This window comes from Hylobates moloch, unplaced genomic scaffold, assembly GCF_009828535.3.
Source record: "Hylobates moloch isolate HMO894 unplaced genomic scaffold, HMol_V3 SCAFFOLD_2, whole genome shotgun sequence".
Classification (NCBI taxonomy): domain Eukaryota; kingdom Metazoa; phylum Chordata; class Mammalia; order Primates; family Hylobatidae; genus Hylobates; species Hylobates moloch.
In genome coordinates, this window is record NW_026652277.1 from 29,742,220 (window position 1) to 29,762,299 (window position 20,080).

At 36.0% G+C, this 20,080-nt stretch overlaps 1 protein-coding gene across 7 annotated transcripts in view; it reads left to right on the top strand.

Moving 5' to 3' along the window:
* The window catches only part of SLC9B1 (solute carrier family 9 member B1), a 139,370-nt gene that overhangs the window by 102,588 nt on the left and 16,702 nt on the right, over positions 1–20,080 (top strand). For 5 of the 7 annotated variants that reach the window (XM_058432521.1, XM_032176287.2, XM_058432529.1 and 2 more), the window contains 5 exons: positions 7,105–7,211; positions 8,882–9,031; positions 12,861–12,969; positions 13,861–13,997; positions 18,165–18,395. In XM_058432521.1, coding sequence (XP_058288504.1) covers positions 7,105–7,211; positions 8,882–9,031; positions 12,861–12,969; positions 13,861–13,997; positions 18,165–18,380 — 719 coding nt within the window. In that variant the 3' untranslated portion in view covers positions 18,381–18,395. Of the gene's footprint in view, positions 1–7,104; positions 7,212–8,881; positions 9,032–12,860; positions 12,970–13,397; positions 13,487–13,860; positions 13,998–18,164; positions 18,396–20,080 lie in introns of those variants that run through there. The other 2 variants (XR_009211357.1, XM_058432526.1) reach the window with 2 other exon arrangements.

The following is a 20,080-nucleotide window of genomic DNA, read 5'->3' on the forward strand; positions in this document are numbered from 1 at the left end:
TATAAAGGCCCTAGTCCTATTTCTGAGGGCTACGACTTCATGAACTAATCATCTCCAAAATGCCCCACCTCTTAATATTATCACATTGAATATTAAGCTCCAGCATATGAATATTGGGAGAACATAAACATTTGGACCATAGCAAAGTCAACTGACCATTTCTCATTTAGGTTGTTTTGTTATTGAGTTGTTGTTCTGTATATATTTTAGATATTAACCCCTTATCAGGTATTTGGTTTGCTGGGAGGTTTTTGATTCCTGATTCAGTTACTAGTTATAGGTCTATTAAGATTTTTTATTTTGTGACTTAGTCTTGGTAACTTGCATGTTACTAGGAATCTGTTCATTTCTCCTAGGTTATCCAACTTGTCAGTATATAATCATTCATAGTAGACTCTTAGAATCCTTTTTATTTCTGTAATATCTGTTGGAATGTCTTCTCTTTTGTTCCTAAAAGAAGTTGAGTCTTTATTTTTTTCCTTAAATATTCTAGCTGATGATTTGTCAATTTTGTTGAACTTTGAAACAACTACTAGTTTCATTGAGTTTTTTCTATTCTCTAGCCATTTTTTTTGAGATGAAGTTTTGCTCTTATTGCCCAGGCTGGAGTGCAATGGCACGATCTCAGCTCACTGCAACCTCCGCCTCCCGGTTTAAGTGACTCTCCTGCCTCAGCCTCCAGAGTAGCTGGGATTACAGGCATGCACCACTATGCCCGGCTAATTTTGTATTTTTTAGTAGAGACAGGTTTCTCCATGTTGCTCCGGCTGGTCTCGAACTCCCGACCTCAGGTGATCCACCTGCCTCGGCCTCCCAAAGTGCTGGGATTACAGTTGTGAGCCACTGCACCCGGACTTCTGCTCTAGACTTTATTATTTCCTTCCTTTTGCCAACATTGGGTTGAGTTCTTCTTTTTCCAGTTTCTTGAGGTGTAAAGCTAAGTTGCTGATTTTAGATCTTTCTTCTTTTTTAAGGTAGGTAGTTAGATATATAAACTGTCCTCTTCATATTCATTTTGCTGCATCCCACAAGCTTTGGAATGTTGTGTTTCCATTTTTATTTGTCTCAAGACATTTTCTAATTTTCCTTGTGACTTATTCTTTGACTATATATTAATCAGATTTCTCCAGAGGGTCAGAACCCATAGGAGATATAGATATAGATATAGATATAGATATAGATATAGATATAGATATAGATATAGATACATATACATGCATATAAAAGAGAATATATTTACATATATATGAAATATAATTTATTAAGGAGAATTGGCTCACATAATTACAAAGGCAAAGTCCCACAATAGGCCATCTGTAAGCTGGAAAATGAGAGAAGCCTACAGCATGGCTCCCAAGGAAGCCAGTGACATGGCTCAGTCCAAATCTGAAAGTCTCAAAACCAGGGAAGCTGACAGTGCAGCCACTAGTCTGAGGCCAAAGGCCTGAGAGCTCCCAAAAGGCTGCTGATGCAAGTCCCAGTGTCCAAAGGCCAAAGAATCTAGAGTTTGATGTGCAAGGGCAAGAGGAGAAAAAGGCATACTGCTCTGGAAGAGAGAGAAAGTGCATAGAAAAGAAATCCAAGCAAGCTGAATGTTCTCATTCTTCTGTCTTTTTGTTCTAGTCACACTTGCAACCAATTGCATGATGCCTACCCACAGTGAGGATGGGTCTTTCTCTCTCAGTCCACTAATTCATCCATCATTCTCCTGTGGCAGCACCCTCACAGATAAACCCACACACGGTGCTTCATCAGGCATCTAAGCATCCCTCAATCAAATTGACAATGTTAACCATACAGGCCAATTGGTTAAGAGAGTATATTTTTGTAATTTCCACATATTTATTACTTTTCCTTTGTCCTTCTTCTATGAATTTGTAATTTCATTTAATGTGATCAGAAAAGATACTTGGTATGAGTTCAGTTTTCTTAAATTTTTAAAAACTTGTTTGTGGACTAGCATGCCATCTATCCTGGAGAAGTCTTGGTATGTACTTGAGAAGAAAGCGTATTTTGCTATTATTGGGTGAAGTGTTCTGTATATGTCAGATAGGTCCAGTTGGTCTACAATGTTGTTCAAGTTCTGTGTTTTCCAGTTGATCTTCTGTCTGGTTATTGTATCCATAATTGAAAGTGGGATATTGAAGTTTTCTGTTATTATGATGTTGTTATCTATGTTACCCCTCAATTCTGTCTGTGTTGGCTTCATATATTTAGATGCTGTACTGTTAGTTGCATATACATTTATAATTGCTATATCTTCTTGGTCAATTGGCTCTTTTATTATTATGTAATATCCTTGTCTCTTGTGCTATTATTTGACTTAAACTCTATTTTGTCTAAGTATGGCCATCCTTGTTCTCTTTTGGTTACCAACTGCACTGAGTATCTTTTTCTATCCTTTCACTTTCAACCTTTGTGTGTGTTTAGATCTAATGTAAGTCTCTTGCATATAGTATATATTTAGATTTTTTTAATCCATTCGGCCAATTCTCTGTCTTTTGATTGGAAAATTAGCCTATTTGCATTTAAAGTAGTTACTGATAGGGAGGGGCTTACTATTGTCATTTTGTTCATCTTTTATATGCGTCTTGCAGCTATTTTTTTTCCACTTTTCCTCTCTTCCTGCCTCCCTTTATGTTTCACTGATTTCTTTTTTTGGTAGGGACATGCTTTGGTTCCTTTCTCATTTTTATTTGTGTATCTTCTGTAGGTCTTTTCTTTGTGGTTACTGTAGAATTACATGAAAACATCTTATAGTTATAATAATCTATTTTAAATTGACAACAACAACTTTAATCACATACAAAAACTCTACTTCTTTACACCTCTTTCTCACTTTGTTATCAGTGTCACACAATATATATTTTTATATTGTTTATTCACATAATTTAATACAGTACTATTATGCTTATACCTTTTAAATTCTATGCTTCAATTAAAAGTGAATTACAGGCTGGGTGTGGTGTCTCACACCTGTAGTCCCAGCACTTTGAGAGGCCAAAATGGGAGGATCGCTTGAGCCTAGGAGTTTGAGACCAGCAAGACCTTATCTCTGCTAAAAATTTAAAAATATTATCTGATTGTGGTGGTGCATGTGTGTAGTCCCAGCCACTCAGGAGGCTGAGGTGGGAGGATTGCTTTAGCCCAGGACTGCAAGGCTGCAGTGAGCTGTGATCAAACCACTGCACTCCAGCCTGGGCAACAGAGCAAGACTTTGTCTCAAAAAAGAAAAAGAAAAAAAGTAAAGAAAAAAAAGTGTTTTACTTACCACCATTACAGTATTAAAGGATTCTATGTTCACTCATATATTTACCTTTACCAAAGAAGTTTATATTTTGTATGCTTTTGTATTTCTATCCAATGCCCTTTCATTTCCACTTGGAGGACTCCCTTTAACATTTTTTCTAAGGTAGGTCTAGTGGTGATCAATTTCCTCACCTTTTACTTCTCTGGGGAACTCTTTGTTTGTCCTTCATTTTTGAAGTACAGTTTTACTGGCTATACAGTTCTTGGTTGACAGTTTGTTTTTTCTTTCAGCCCTTTTAATATATCATCCCATTCTCTTCTGGCCTGTAGAGTTTTTGCTGAGAATTCCACTGGTAACCATATGGCATCTCCCTTGTATATGAAAAGTTGCTTTGATCCTCTTCCTTTAAAAATTCTCTCTTTGTCTTTGACTTTTGACAGTTTGATTGTAATGTGTCTCATTGTAGGTCTTTTGCAAATTATCCAACTTGGAGTTCTTTGAGCCTCTTGGATTTGTATGTTCATTTCCTTCTTTAAATTTAAGAAGTTTTTGGTCATTATTTTTTTAACTGGCTCTCTGCCCCTTTATTTTTCTCTTCTCCTTCTGGCACTTTCATAATGCATACATTGGTCTGCTTGATGGCATCCTGTAAGTCTCTTAGGCTGTCTTCACTCTTCATTCCTTTTCTCTTTTGTTCCTCTGACTCCGTAATTTCAAATGACTAGTCTTCGTTTCACTGATTCTTTCTTCTGCTTGATGTTATTGAAACTGCCTTTGCAAAAATTATAACTGAAGAAATTATGACAGTGAAAGACATCAGACCTAATCAACTCCATCTTGCTTCTAGCATTTAAACCGTCCTTGTTCATTCCTGGCAGTAGGATGAACTAATTTTGGGAAGGTATTCAGTTCATGGTTTGACTCTGAAACAAAGTTGATAATAGCCATTTCCCAAAAAGATCCCCTTCTTGCCTGGAACCAGTCTGCCTTTGCAGGATAAACGAATTAGCTATAACATTAGAAATTACAGTTGAGGGGTTATGCAGCCTCTGGCTCCAAGAGTCTGAACCTCTCCAAATTGCTCCTGGGGATAACATCACTATTGTAAAACCTAAAATCAGTGCTTGAGATATTTTGTAGACCCTGCACTGGATGAATCAGCTGACACCACCCAGACTGGTAAAATGGCTCAACTAGTTCTGCCATCCCACCCACAAACAGAAGACAGCAAGAAAACATCACTTCAACCCCCTAAGATTTCATCTCCAACCTGATGAATCAGCAGTCCCCACTTCCCAAGCCCCTACCTGCCAAATTATCTTTAAAAGTTCTGATCCCCGAATGCTCGGGAGACTGATTTGAGTAATAATAAAACTCTGATCTCCCGCACAGCCGGCTCTGCGTGAATTACTCTTTCTCCATTGCAATTCCCCTGTCTTGATAAATCAGCTCTGTCTAAGCAGGGCATGAGGTGAACCCATTGGGCAGTTAACACAGTCCGTTGGTGATTTCTGATAGTGAATTTTTCAGTTGAGCTATTGTATTCCTTAGCTCCAGAGTTTCTGTATGGTTCCTTTTTTTTTTTTTTTTTTTTTTTTAGTTTCTATCTCTTTGTTAATATTTTCATTTTGTTTATGAATTATTTCCTGCTTTCATTTAGTTGTCTATTTCTGTTATCACTGGGCTTCACTAAGATAGTTAATTTGGATTCTTTGTCAGGTAACTCATTTATCTATTTCTTTAGGGTTGGTTTCTGGAGATTTATTTTGCTCCTTTAATTTAGTCATCAGGTTTCTCTGTTTCTTCTTATGCCTTGTTATTTTTTATTTTTTTATTCTTTATTTATTTTTGCCAAGATTTGGACCTTTGAAAAAACTGACACTTCTCCCAGTTTCTATCAGCTGGCTTCATATGGAAGACCTTTACCTGAATCAGCATGGCTACAGGTTCTAGCGGCCTCTCAAACCTTTTCTGGGAATGCATCTTCTTTGGGTTTATACATTACAACATCCCAAGTAGAGGTTTGCCAGTTTCTTTTTCTGGAGCTGTTGCTCCCTCTGGTATTTGTCTGTGGTACTGCAGGTTCCCTGGTGCTGCATCATCTCTGACCTCTCCTTTATTCCCAGTGGCTCCCATGCATCCAAAGTATGCCAGTTGGGTGTCAAGTTAGAGAGAGAGAGAGAGAGCTTCAGGTAACCTCATAAAACAATTCCATTCCAGTCTTCTCTTTCCCTGCTAATGGAGAAGCTGCAAGTTGAGTGCTTCCCAGCCACACCAACCTGTTCCAGCTTGGGGAAGGGGTATCATGAGTATAATGCAACAGCTTTTCTTATTTGTTCAATGCCACTATTCTTGGCTTTGCACTTGTCTGTGCTACTACAGCTTCTTAATGGTTTATGGAATGCCATAAAGGCTTTTAGACCATATATTGTTGTTCAGTTGGTATCTTTATGGAGAATCAAGGTTTGGAGCTTCCCATTCCACCATCTGGCTGACATCACTCTGTTTATATTATTTTTTATTTTTATTATATTTTATTTTCTTGAGACAGGATCTTGCTCTGTCAGCCAGGCTGGAGTGCAGCCTCGAACTCCTGAGCTCAAGGGACCTCCTCCCTCAGGCTACTGAGTACTTGGACTACAGGCACACACCACATACCGGGCTAATTTTTTATTTTCTTGTAAAGATGGGGTTTCACTCTGTTGCCCAAGCTGGTCTCAAACTCTTGGGCTCAAGCAATCCTTCTGCCTTGGCCTCCCAAAGTGCTAGGATTAAAGGTGTGAGCCCACTATGCCTGTTATATTTAGTAGAAAATATGTCTAAAAATATACTTATTTACTATATTGAATCCACTACCCATAGCTTAACTGAACTATTTTTGTGACTCATTCTGTTTTTTTATTTTTTGTTTTTTACTTATTACAATAAACTACAAGTATGGATATATTAATATTAATTAATATAAAATATACTGGAATCTTTTGTATTTTTTTTCCTTTTTTCGTCACCAAAAGCAGATACTTAAATATACTGAAATCTTAAATGACCCTTGAATGTTTCTAGGACTGACCCTGGAACAAAATTTTTTATGTTGTTATTACATTGTTCTTTTCATGTTAAAATCATTTGTTTCTTTTTCATATAGTACATCAAAGAAGAATTGTTAATATAGCCCTTACCAGCCATATGCTAAGTGCCGCAAGTGTTTCGGTCTCTCTCCATTCTTGTACCTCATTTGGTCTTTTTTTTTTTTTCTTTTGGAGGTGTAGCCTCCGTCTTTCACCCAGGCTGGAGTGTGGTGGCACGATCTCAGCTCACTGCAACTTCTGCCTCCTGAGTTCAAGTGATTCTCCTCCCTCAGCCTCCTGAGTACCTGGGACCACAGGTGTGTGCCACCATGCCCAGCTAATTTTTGTATTTTTAGTAGAGATGGGGTTTCATTATGTTGGCCAGGCTGGTCTTGAACTCCTGACCTCAAGTAATCTACCCTCCTCAGCCTCCCAAAGCTCTGGGATTACAGGCGTGAGCCACTGCACCCGGACTACCTCACTCTGTCTTTTAAGTTGGCTATGTAAGGGGAGCATCTTGTGCTTGTTAAGTCTTTGTTTTCTGGCCTATTTATATAATGGACATTTCTGAGTTGTGTGTATATATTAAATTATTTGAGAGTATATATTTAATGTACTAAATAGATCTACATGTTTTCATATATGTCACTATAAAAAGACCATTTGCATATATTTGTTCTATAAAATGCTTTTCTATAAAATGAACCACCTAGATTTGCTTTTCTGATGTGTAGTGTATATGAAAATATTTCTTTGTGAATTTTTTTTTATTGTGTGCCCCTACAGGTGGTATACTTAATAATGCCATAGCCTCTATAAGGAATGTATGTATTAGTCTGCTGGCAGGAATTGTTTTGGGATTTTTTGTTCGATATTTTCCAAGTGAAGACCAGGTAAATACAAAATCTATTTTATAGAAGTATAGTATTAGACATTTTTTTCAAAATATTAAACTTTGGTAAGATCCACGAAATTTAATACTTAATTCTATTTGTCTAAAACTAGGCTCCAATGCCTACTCTGTACTTAAAACTGAGCACAGCAGTGGTTGATACAGGTCAATGGCTTTGATTAAAGTCTCTGCTTCCTGATTTGGCAAATAAGGAATATCAAAATATATACTTAATGCAGAGTATCCCTCTGAATTATACTTTCCCTTTCTCTACTAAATTGCCTATTGATGTTTGATAATTTCCCTCAAATTTTCCCTTAAACATTTTAGGGGGAGATAGGTTCCCATTTATTTCTGCGTATTTTCTGACTGAAATTCATTCCTGCTCTCCTTTGACAAAGGCAACACTCAAACTTAGCCATTTCCTGCCTTAAAGGAAAACATGCCATTACTTTTGTATTTCTGTAATTTCCATCCAAATTTAGCTGTAACATATTGACCAAAGAGATATTCAAATATTTTTAAAGAATTCATTGGATATGTTATATGAAACTGGAGATTTTATGGGTTTCTTTTCTTCCTCACTTAAAGTAATACTTTAACCATTTTACTGATACTAGTATCAGAGATGTGGCAGAAGATGAAACGTTACTAATTGCAAATTTTGTTACTTGGTAGTAAGTCTGCTAAAATATATGGTGAGAAAGAAAATCAAAATTTTAGACATTTAATAAAGACATAATATCAAAAGGACATGAACAGATACTTCTCAAAAGAAGACACTTATGCAGCCAAAAAACACATGAAGAAATGCTCATCATCACTGGCCATCAGAGAAATGCAAATCAAAACCACAGTGAGATACCATCTCACACCAGTTAGAATGGCCATCATTCAAAAGTCAGGAAACAACAGGTGCTGGAGAGGATGTGGAGAAATAGGAACACTTTTACACTGTTGGTGGGACTGTAAACTAGTTCAACCATTGTGGAAGTCAGTGTGGCGATTCCTCAGGGATCTAGAACTAGAAATGCCATTTGACCCAGCCATCCCATTACTGGGTATATACCCAAAGGACTATAAATCATGCTGCTATAAAGACACATGCACATGTATGTTTATTGCAGCACTATTTACAATAGCAAAGACTTGGAACCAACCCAAATGTCCAACAACGATAGACTGGATTAAGAAAATGTGGCACATATACACCATGGAATACTACGCAGCCATAAAAAGGATGAGTTCATGTCCTTTGTAGGGACATAGATGAAACTGGAAACCATCATTCTCAGTAAACTATCGCAAGGACAAAAAACCAAACACCACATGTTCTCACTCATAGGTGGGAATTGAACAATGAGAACTCATGGACACAGGAAGGGGAACATCACACTCCGGGGACTGTTGTGGGGTGGGGGGAGGGGGGAGGGACAGCATTAGGAGATATACCTAATGCTAAATGACGAGTTAATGGGTGCAGGAAATCAACATGGCACATGGATACATATGTAACAAACCTGCACATTGTGCACATGTACCCTAAAACCTAAAGTATAATAATAAAAAAAATACATAATATCAAAGGGTCAAAAATATATAATAGATAATGTCAAATCTTGTATTATATATTTAATATAAACTAATTTCTAAATATCTGTCTACTTCTAGAAAAAACTTGCATTGAAGAGAGGATTCCTTGTGTTGACTATGTGTGTTTCTGCTGTCTTAGGCAGCCAACGTATTGGTTTACATGGATCTGGAGGATTATGCACACTAGTGTTGAGTTTCATTGCAGGGACAAAATGGTCCCAAGAAAAGGTGAATATTTTTAATATGCTATATTTTAAAAGCTAAAACAACTGAGTTTTTTACATATATTTAGGAAATCCCCTCATTCTGGTTGGAAAATATTCCAAAAGGTTTTCTATCCTCAAGAAAGTGTATGAATCAATCGAGGAAATAAAATATTTAGGAAAAGCACCTGGAAATATACTAATATGGAATCAGAAGTTGAGTTAATCACATCAGGCTTCTCTTTTTCCCAAGTTTTATATAATATTATTATATTACTTTTATCAATCTAATTATTTTATTCCTTGAAATTTTAATTATACAATTAATCCATGAAAAATGTTTGTAAAAGGCCGGGCACGGTGGCTCATGCCTGTAATCCCAGAACTTTGGGAGGTCAAGGCGGACAGATCACCTGGGGTCAGGAGTTTGAGACCAGTGTGGCCAACATGGTGAAATCCCATCTCTACTAAAAATACAAAAATTAGCTGGGCATGGTGGCGTGGAGGTGGGCACCTGTAATTCCAGCTACTCAGGAGGCTGAGGCAGGAGCATCGCTTCAACCCAGGAGGCGGAGGTTGCAGTGAGCCGAGATCATGCCATTGCACTCCAGCCTGGGCAGTAAGTGCAAAACTCCATCACAAAAAATAATAATAATAAACAAACAAATAATAAAAATAGAAATGCTTGTAAAAGAATAAAACATATAGAATTAAACGTAAAAGATTTCTTTATTCCCCACAACTGTCAAATATCAAACCCCCTTACATTTTTTTAAGTAACCAGTATTCTATTTATAGACATTAAGATTGTTTCTACTTCTTGTTATTTGCAAACAGTGCTGTCATAAACAGTGTTAGTCATGTCTTTTTTTTTTTTTTTTTTTTGAGACACAGTTTCACTCTTGTCACCCAGGCTGGAGTGCAAGTAGCATAATCTTGGCTCACTGCAACCTCCACCTCCTGGATTCAAGTGATTCTTCTGTTTCAGCCTCCCTAGTAGCTGGGATTACAGGCGCACACCACCACGCCCAGCAAATTTTTGTATTTTTAGTAGAGATGGGGTTTCACCATGTTGGCCAGGCAGGTCTTGAACTCCTGACCTCAGGTGATACTCCTGCCTCAGCCTCCCAAAGTGTTGGGATTACAGGTACATCTATAGGGATAGAGTCCTAGGTATGATTTTTTTTTTTTTTTTTTTTGAGACAGAGTCTCTCTATGTTGCCCAGGCTAATCTCAAAATCCTGAGCTCAAGGGATCCTCCTAACTTGACATCTCAAAGTGCTAGGATTACAAGCATGAGCTACCACACCTGGCTGGAAATGATCTGTGTTTTATTTTGATGGACACTGCTAAATTATCCCTTCAAAAGATTTTGGTTATTTACACTCTGCCAACAGTGCACAAAAATATCTAATACCTTAACTCATCAACAGCACTTGATATTATCACTAGTTCTATTCTTTTTACTATTAGATGACCTCACCATCCAATTCTTATAGTTTCTTACAATTATGTGATATTGTTATTCTTTATTTACATTTCTCTGATTAGTAGTATAGTAAGCTTCTCTTCATATATTCTTTTTAAAATACCTATGATCTTCTTTGACCATTTTTATTGGGTTATGTTTTTTTGTTTCTAATTTATAGTTTCTCTTAGTGTTAGGGCTACTGATCCTTTGTTATGTATATATTGCATATAATTTTTGCTTATCTTCAACTTTGTTTATGGTGTCTGGTGTATGAAAGTAAAATTTCCTCTGACCAAACCTATTGGGTTTTCCTTTTTTGGTTCTGGATTCTGCATCTCATTTAAGAAAAACTTTCTCACTGAGGATTATAACATATAAACATTACAAAGATATACTATTTTGTATAGTATCATTTAATATTTTGGTAGTTTTTGTTTAATTTGTTTTTTCATTTAGTCTTTTAATCTATCTGTAATTTATCTTTGTGAATGCTGTGAGGTAAGGTTATACATACATACATATGTGTATCTTACAAACTATATATATATATATACACACACACACACATACAGTTTGTAAGTTAACTGAACAGAGATAGAACTACATCATGCCTGATGTGTGTGTGTATAGATATATATATCTATACACACATACATAAATATACATACATATTCAGACACACATATATACTTGCATGTGATGAATATGTACATACAGATATATGCACATAAACTAGACAGTCATTTTTTGCCAAATTGTTTATTTATTGACCAATTCATTAATAGTTCGGTTTTTTAACATGAACTAAATTCTCCCATATATATTAATTCTGAAGTCTATTTAATCCTACTTCTCTATTTCTATGCCAACACCACTGTTTTAAATCACTGCAGTTTTATGTGTCAAAATCTAATATAGATTATACTTCTTTTTAACGTATTTTTTGGCTGTTCCTACACATATTCTTTCTTAGATAAATTTTAGAATCAGCTTGAGAAGTTCCCTAACCAAAAATCATAGTGGCATTTTGTTTAGTATTCTTACATAAACATAATTATAAAAGAAATGAAATGAATGAAATGCAAATCAATAAATAAAATTAAAACTGCTAGAATTTTTTTAAATGGTAAAAGAAACAGAACTAAAACGAGTTTTAAAGATTAAAAGTAACAAATAGGATAATTATGCTGTAAAGAATAGTAACATTGTTTTTCTTTTTTTAAACTATAGTAAGTGGGGATCAGAAAACACAGTCATAAGGGAAATAGTTATGAAGATAGTTTATGCCTCAAGGAAGAGACATCAAAGTTCTTATGTATCTTCTGTTTAAAAAAAAAAAATGTTAAACCCAGACTGAGACTGAAATCTCTTCATCCAAATTCCTGGAGAAGAGCCAGAGTAATGTAGGCCAATAGGGGCCTTTCCTGTAATCTTTTAATTGGGGAAGTAGCACTGGGAGGCATTCGTTTCCAGAAAGGGAAGCTGGGTAGGCAGCTAAATGAGAATCTAATATATGTTTTGGTTTTGTTTAAAGGAAAAAGTAACTTTAAAGTATTCAACATGGGTTCTTTGAAAGCAGGCCTAGCAGATTTCTAAATTGTTTTTCCTAGTAGTATATGCTATATATATCAGGATTCACTTTAATGGGATTGAGTTCCAGGATGGTTGTTAGTGGAGGGCTTCCCAACCCCCTTCTAAGAACCCAAATGTTTGCATGAACTAGGTATGTTCTCATCAGGCATGATGTAGTTCTATCTCTGTTCAGTTAACTTACAGACAAAATCTGGAACTCATACAAAACATGGCTAGAACCCTAAGGACATCACTTATTCTGTGACAAAATGGCCAAATAGTATTATTTTATTGCTTTGTGAGTTTCTTTTAATCAAATTCTACCTAAATGTTTGAGTAAAACTATTGAAGTGCTCAGTTTTTATTAATTAAGTTTAACATTTTTATTAAAATAAAGTGTCTTAAATTTATTAAATGTTAAGTGACTTCAGGCCAGGCATGGTGGCTCATGCCTATAATGCCAGTGCTTTGGGAGGCCACAGCCAGAGATCACTTGAGGACAGGAGTTCTAGACCATCCTGGGCAACATAGCAAGACCCCATCTCTATAAACAATTTAAAAATTAGCCCAGCATGGTGGTACACACCTGTAGTTCTACTTGGGAGGCTGCGAGAGGATCACTTGAGCCCAGGAGTTCAAGGCTACAGTGAGCTATGATTATGCCACTACACTCCAGCCTGGGCAACAGAGCAAGATCCCATCTCTAAAATACTTAAAAAGTGAAAAGAAAAAAAAAGGCGGGAGAGACTTTAAGTTTCTGAAATATATTTATGTGCCAAAATAATTATAAATGTATTTCTCTTTTCTATAGATTAAAGTCCAAAAGATTATTACAAATGTATGGAATATTTTTCAACCACTTCTTTTTGGCTTAGTTGGAGCAGAAGTATCTATTTCATCACTTGAATCAAATATTGTTGGTAAGAATAATTAGAGCACAAAAAATATGAAATTCATAAATATTTAAGAAAATTATAAATACATTTATTTTTATTTACAATATATCTTTGAATGGCTACAAGGACCTTCTTCAGAAACACATGTTGATACAGTGTCATATTTTCATATTGCTCTTCCTTTAAACTGTGTGCTCTTTTTTTTTTAAACCAAGGACAGCCCTGAATATCTTCCCTGAGTTATCTGAGGAAATAAATGTAAGATTTCTTTCCTGAGGGAACATGTTTGATACGATCAGCACTTTTTGAGTACTTTCATTTAAAACTATCAGCTGGGTGTGGTGGCTCATGCCTGTAATCTTAGCACTTTGGGAGGCCGAAGCAGGCGGATTTCTTGAAGTTACGAGTTCAAGACCTGCCTGGCTAACATGGGGAACCCCCCTCTCTCCTAGAAATACAAAAATTAGCCAGGTGTGGTAGTGCGTGCCTGTAATCCCAGCTACTCGGGAGGCTGAGGCAGGAGAATTGTGTGAACCCGGGAGTCAGAAGTTGCAGTGAGCTGAGATTGTACCACTGCACTCCAGCCTGGGTGACAGAGCAAGAATCCTTCTCAAAAAGTAAATTATTATTAATAATAATAAAAGTATTCAAAAAAAGTCTATTAGTTCAGAATTGTATAAATGTCATCTGTCTTATTTTTCATGGTACCTCCACTATCAGATACTGTCTTGCACTTTACAGAGAATCCTCCATCGTATTCATTTTTTATAATCATTGTTTTTATGTAAAAAATAAACACATGAAGAGACAATAGCCTTAAAATGTTTTCAAAAGTTTTAGAAATCATATTCCTGGGCATAAAGAACACTTCTTCACAAATATTTTGTTATTTATGTTTGTTTTCATCTGTTGTAGGCATATCTGTTGCCACTCTGAGTTTGGCATTATGTGTTCGAATTTTAACCACCTATCTATTGATGTGCTTTGCTGGTTTTAGTTTTAAGGAGAAAATATTTATTGCTTTAGCGTGGATGCCCAAAGCTACAGTACAGGTAAGAACATATTAAGCCTATTGCTTAATGCTTTCGTTTTGATGCTTTTGAAATTTAAAATGAAAAATGTTACTCCAGTCACAAAATATGAGCTATTATCCTTACTTTTTAAATGTTTGATTGATCATAACTATTCATTAAAATTAATGTAACCAGTCCCAGCTACTCAGGAGGCTGAGATGGGAGAATCGCTTGAACCCAGGAGGCAGAGGTTGCAGTAAGCTGAGATGGCACACTGTACTCCAGTCTGGGCGACAGAGCAAGACTCAATCTCAAATAAATAAATAAATAAACAAAAACAAACAAAGAAACTTAATGTAACCTTTTTCTATTTTTATTTTTATTTTCATTTTGAGAACAGGTCTCACTCTGTCACCCAAACTGGAGTGCAGTGGCATGATCACAGCTCACTGCAGCCTCAACCTCCTGGGCTCAAACAATCCTCTCACATCAGCCTCCTGAGTAGCTAGGATCACAGGCACTTGCCATCACACCCAACTGCTTTTTTTCTGATTTTTTTTTTTTTTTTTTGAGACAGAGTCTTACTCTGTTGCCCAGGCTGGAGTACAGTGGCATGATCTCAGCTCAATGCAACCTCCACCTCCCAGGTTCAAGCGATTCTTCTGCCTCAGCCTCCTCAGTAGCTGTGATTACAGGTGCACACCAACACACCCAGCTAATTTTTGTATTTTTAGTAGAGATGGGGTCTCACCATGTTAGCCAGGCTAGTCTCAAACTCCTGACCTCAAGTGATCCACCCGCCTCAGCCTCCCAAAGTGCTGAGATGACAGGCATGAGCCACTGCACCTGGCCTTTTTTTTTTTCTGATTTTTTTGTAGAGAGGAGGTCTTGCTATGTTGCCCAGGCTGGTCTTGAACTCCTAGGTTCAAGTGATCTTCCTGCCTCAGCCTCCTAAAGTTCTGGGATTACAAGCATAACCCATTGGGCCCAGCCAATATAACCTTTTTAAATCTCAGTTTTAAAAGCAATTATTTTGAAATTAAAAAGTATTCTTTCAATAAGTACTTCCTAAGTTTATGAAAATATGTTTTTTATTTTCCTAAAATATATAATAAGAATATATCTGAAAATTGGAGTTGTTATATTTTGCTGAATATAACAAAGCTAAATGTTATGATTTTAAAAAGTAGAGACACAGGCCAGGCATGGTGGCTCATGCCTGTAATCCTAGCACTTCGGGAGGCTGAGGAAGGCAGATCACTTGAGCTCAGGAGTTCAAGACCACCCTGGGCAACATGGTAAAACCCCCGTCTCTACAAACAATACAAAAAAATTAGTCAGGTGTGGTGGCACGCACCTGTAGTCACAGCTACTTGGGGGCTGAGGCAGGAGGATTGCTTGAACTCGGAAGGTTGAGGCTGCAGTGAGCTGAGGTCACGCCACTTCATTCCAGCTTGGGTGACAAAGTGAGACCCTGTCACAAAAAAAAGTAAAGTAAAATAGAGACACATTGATTTTTTAAAAAATACTTTTCCTACCTTGCCACTCACTCCATCACACAAATGCACATATATTGTTTTTAATTACACATTTATTTGTATACTATTTGGTTAACAGCTAAATCCCTGCCCCCATCCCCTTGATAGACTACGTAAGGACAGGGACAGTGTCTGGTTGTTGCAGTTGTTTTTCATTATATCTCCCTGGCACTTAACACAGTGCCTGACATGCAGGAGGCAAATATGTATTGCATGCCTGCAAGAATGAATGAATGGAAAGGGAAACCTTGTAATTTTGCCCTGTTATGCAAGGATCTTCTCCTCCTACTAAAATATATTGCTACTTCTTGTTCGACTGTTTAACTTGGCAGCATAATATACCTTAATTTCCTGTGGCTCTTTTCTTAGTTGTTATTCCAAAACAGAAGCTCCTAAATTTTCATGCAAAAAAACCTCTATTATCATGTTAGAAAAGCAGGTTCATAGGGCCAGACTACCTGTTTTGAATACCATGTTACTTGCCTATAACCTCAGGAAAATTATTTTCTAATCGCAGTCCTTCAGTATTCTCATCTTACAATGAAGTCTATGACTGTATCTATTTCTTAGCAGTGTTGTCAGGATTCAATGAGATAATCCATGTAAAGTGCTTAGCACTCTCTCTGGCATATGGTGGTGCTCAGTTAACAATGTTGTTATTTTATCTTACCTTCAAGTAATATAAATAATAACTTTTTATTTTTAATGTGTACTGTAGGGGATAATAAATCTACGAAAGGAGTATCTGTTCTCTCTCCTTCCAACAATACTCTTGCAATTTTGTTTTATTATTTCATAATTTTCATAAAGCAGGGAAAAAAGAAAAGCAGGTATGAGGAAAGAGACCACTCACTCGAGTCCTGCAGTATTATTCTGTTTCTGCCTATTCCTGTCTGCTGGCTCCAGGCTAGCTTCTACACAAAGAATATCAAGCTGGTTCCAGGAACTGGCAAGACATAAAAAATTAATTATTTATACAAATAGAGTCACAACAGCAATAATAGATAACAATAATGTCACAAGAAAATAAGATCAACAAATATTTAAATTTCAATTTTAAATTATTTTCACCTTTATCCTCTTCCACCGTTCTCTGCTGCTAAAATAAAATTGGCTAAGGTTCAGCTTTCTCTTTTTCCTTAGTTTCGAGTTACTGATAGAAATTAGAGTGGAAAATTAGAAGCTATTAGGAGAGTAAGTAAATAATTTAGTTTACAAATGTAAGATCAGCTTGGCAATTGGATTCTTTTAAAGGAATAATATTAAATTTCAGTCACTAGGAGGAAATCATTTATCATCTAATAAAAGTCCTCATGTAATAAGGTTGTCATAAGAATTAAATGAATTGATAAATGGAAAGCTTTAAGAATGATACCTGCCATATGATGAATGCCATATAACTATATAAATATTATTTCTAGTTTCACCATTATCATCATCATCTCTTAAAAGTCAATGGGTTTGGTTTTGGTTTTTGTTTTTTCTGTTGGCAGTTCTTTTATGTTCAAATCCTCTTCTAAACTGTAAGATTCTTTCAAGTTGGTTTTCTGCATGATTGTCTTTTTCTCCCTAGCATCCTCCAGCACACTGGCTCATGTTCAGTACATTAAAAGTTATGATATAAAAATGATACCATTTTAAATTATTGATTTAGGATATAGAAATTGATCTTAAATTGAGGGGTTCTTTTGCCATAATGTTGCATATCAGAGGTAATATTTCTACCATTGTGTTGTTACTTTGCAACTCCATAGAAAATCTTATATATTGGTATTTAATTCCCCAAAACTTTAAGGCAATTTCATGCCTAGATTATTAAACACAAAGAAAGAGGGTTAGCAAGAAATTTGCTTTATGTTATTAAAAATAATGTGGTAGAAGGTAACTAGGGAAAAAAACTTGTGACCCAGTAGAGTCATTCTAAAACAAAAACTTCAAAGGAACTAATTCTCTGACCTGGCAGGGGATGAGGAGTGAAGGAGAAAGAAACTTACTACTATCTGAATACCTACTGTGTGCCAGGTGTTCTTTGCATTCTCATATTTAATTTTCACAACTGTCCAGTAAGATAAGTATTTTGTCCTTCATTTTACACGTAAGTAAGTAGAAGGTTAGAGAGTGTGAGTCATTTGTACAAGGTCACTAACCTAGTTGCAACAAAAATAGAATTCAAACCCAGTTGGCTAGATTCCAAGCCTGCTGTCAGTTCTGCTATCACCCAGTGCCCCCTGAATAGGGAGAACAATGAGAAGAAGGGCAACAAATCCTAGAGAACCATAAGAAATCTTAATATTTTATGTTGTCTTCTTGTAGTCAAGAACCACTGGTACATGGTAAAGGCAACTAAGCAAAATTGGTTTCATTAGAACTCCTGGTGTTATGAGGGCAACACTCAAAAGAGATATTTGAATAGAGGAACACTGAGAGGACAAGAGTGCAAAATCAGCCCAAAAATGTTTGCCTGCTGATTTGTCACTATTGTACTCTTCCTCCACATATATTTGCTAGGAGGAACATGGAACTGATGAGTAACTTATGAAAATTACTGAATACTTTTTTTTCTAATAGTCTAGTACTAGGTTTTGTTTATTTTAACAGAGCCATTTACATTATATATTAACTCAGTTTAATATTTTTCTTTATGCCCCATTTTTACCCCTAAATGCAGGCTGTGTTAGGTCCTCTGGCTCTAGAAACAGCAAGAGTCTCCACACCCCACTTGGAACCATATGCGAAGGATGTGATGACAGTAGCATTTTTAGCCATCTTGATCACAGCTCCAAATGGAGCTCTACTTACGACCATTCTGGGGCCTAAAATGCTTACACGCCATTATGATCCAAGCAAAATAAAACTGCAGTTGTCAACATTAGAACATCATTAAAAAGTTTACCTGTCATCATCTGCCTGCTTCTTTTAATGAATTATTTCACATGACAGAAGAATTTTAAAGTAGAAATATGTGGGGACCGTACAGAAAATCCAGGATTTAGTAAACATGTGATTTCAGTACAAGGCTTTTCTTGGACTTTTTACTCCAAAGTTAATTTAATAAAAATAATATTAAATGGAATGCTCTCTTGGTATTTACATACTGTAAGAACAAATTAAATCTGTAAATACCCTAGGAAAGTTTAAAGTAATCCCTCAGGCTGACTTTGATATCATAATACAAACTGAGCTTAATATAAAACTAAACTTAATGGCAGAAAGAAAAACTTTGAATATTGAACTTGGTAAGATAGCCTAAGTTTCCAAATAGGAGGAGGAGAACTCCCCATGATGTCCAGTAATTCAGTTAAAAATATCACCACAAAAAGAAAAAAAAAAGGAATAAAACACATCAACTTTAAATGGGTTAACTAAATAGATTTTAAATTCTGGTTTTGGTGACTACCTGAATAAATAATATGTTAAGTAATAGAACCAAGTTAGTCTTTCCTTACTTCTGCCATGCCCTTAAAATGAAAGTCTGGTTTAGCAGTTTTTAGATGAAACACTATCTGTATTTTTATTTATAGAAATAAAATTAAATCACAAATGGAAGTAAACTATATTTTTTTCAATTAGTATTTTAAAATCTAGGCATAAAAGGCAGCCTCCAAAAATGAAAGATTTGGAGACTACTGTCATGTGGCAGTTTCTTCTCCTTAGTAATACAGAATTACCTTTTAATTCTGGCTGATTAAATCTGCCATGTTAATGTAGAACCCATCACAAGCAAAGTGAGTTTTAATTAACTTCAAGACTCTTTATTTTAAAGTTATAAGAGTCATATAAATGCTTCTAAAATGGCCTTATTGAATGGCATCTTAGAAATTGTTTAGACTTCTTTGGCAAAAGCTCAATGCAAGGACTGAATATTTCTTTCATTTCTCTTTTTCCTCTTCTCCACAAGCAAGGTATTAAAATACCACAGAATATGAAATTTACACACAAATTTGCCAAGTGAAGCAATTAAAATTTAAGACAATCAAAACTATGTGTTATTCCTATTAAGACTAAGGGCTTTTACAGAATGTATCACCAAAACTGCCAAAAGTTCTAAAACCCTCTGGGAAATAACTGTTAGAAAATACACTCTAGGAGAATAACTCTGGGAAAAGATAAAATAGCTACTGTTTTAGTGACATTTTCTCCTTATAGTTTTACAACAAAGTACAGACTCTATTTTCTAATATTGTAATTCTAGTACTCAAATTCTAAAAATTTAAACTGTGCCTGTGTTTTGACTACTATTTAAATCATGAGGGCATCTCATTGTCACTTATAAGAAAATAAAAATATAGGCAGGGTGTTGTGGCTTATGCCTGTAATCCCAGCACTTTGGGAGGCCAACACGGGCAGATCACGAGGTCAGGAGTTCAAGACCAAACTGACCAATATGGTGAAACTCCGTCTCCACTAAAAACACAAAAATTTGTCAGGTGTGGTGGTGCGCACCTGTAATCCCAGCTACTCAGAAGGCGAGGCAGGAGAATCGCTTGAACCCAGGAGGCAGAGGTTGCAGTGAGCTGAGATCGCACCACTGCACTCCAGCCTAGGAAACAGAGCAAGACTCTGTCTCAAAAAATAATAATAATA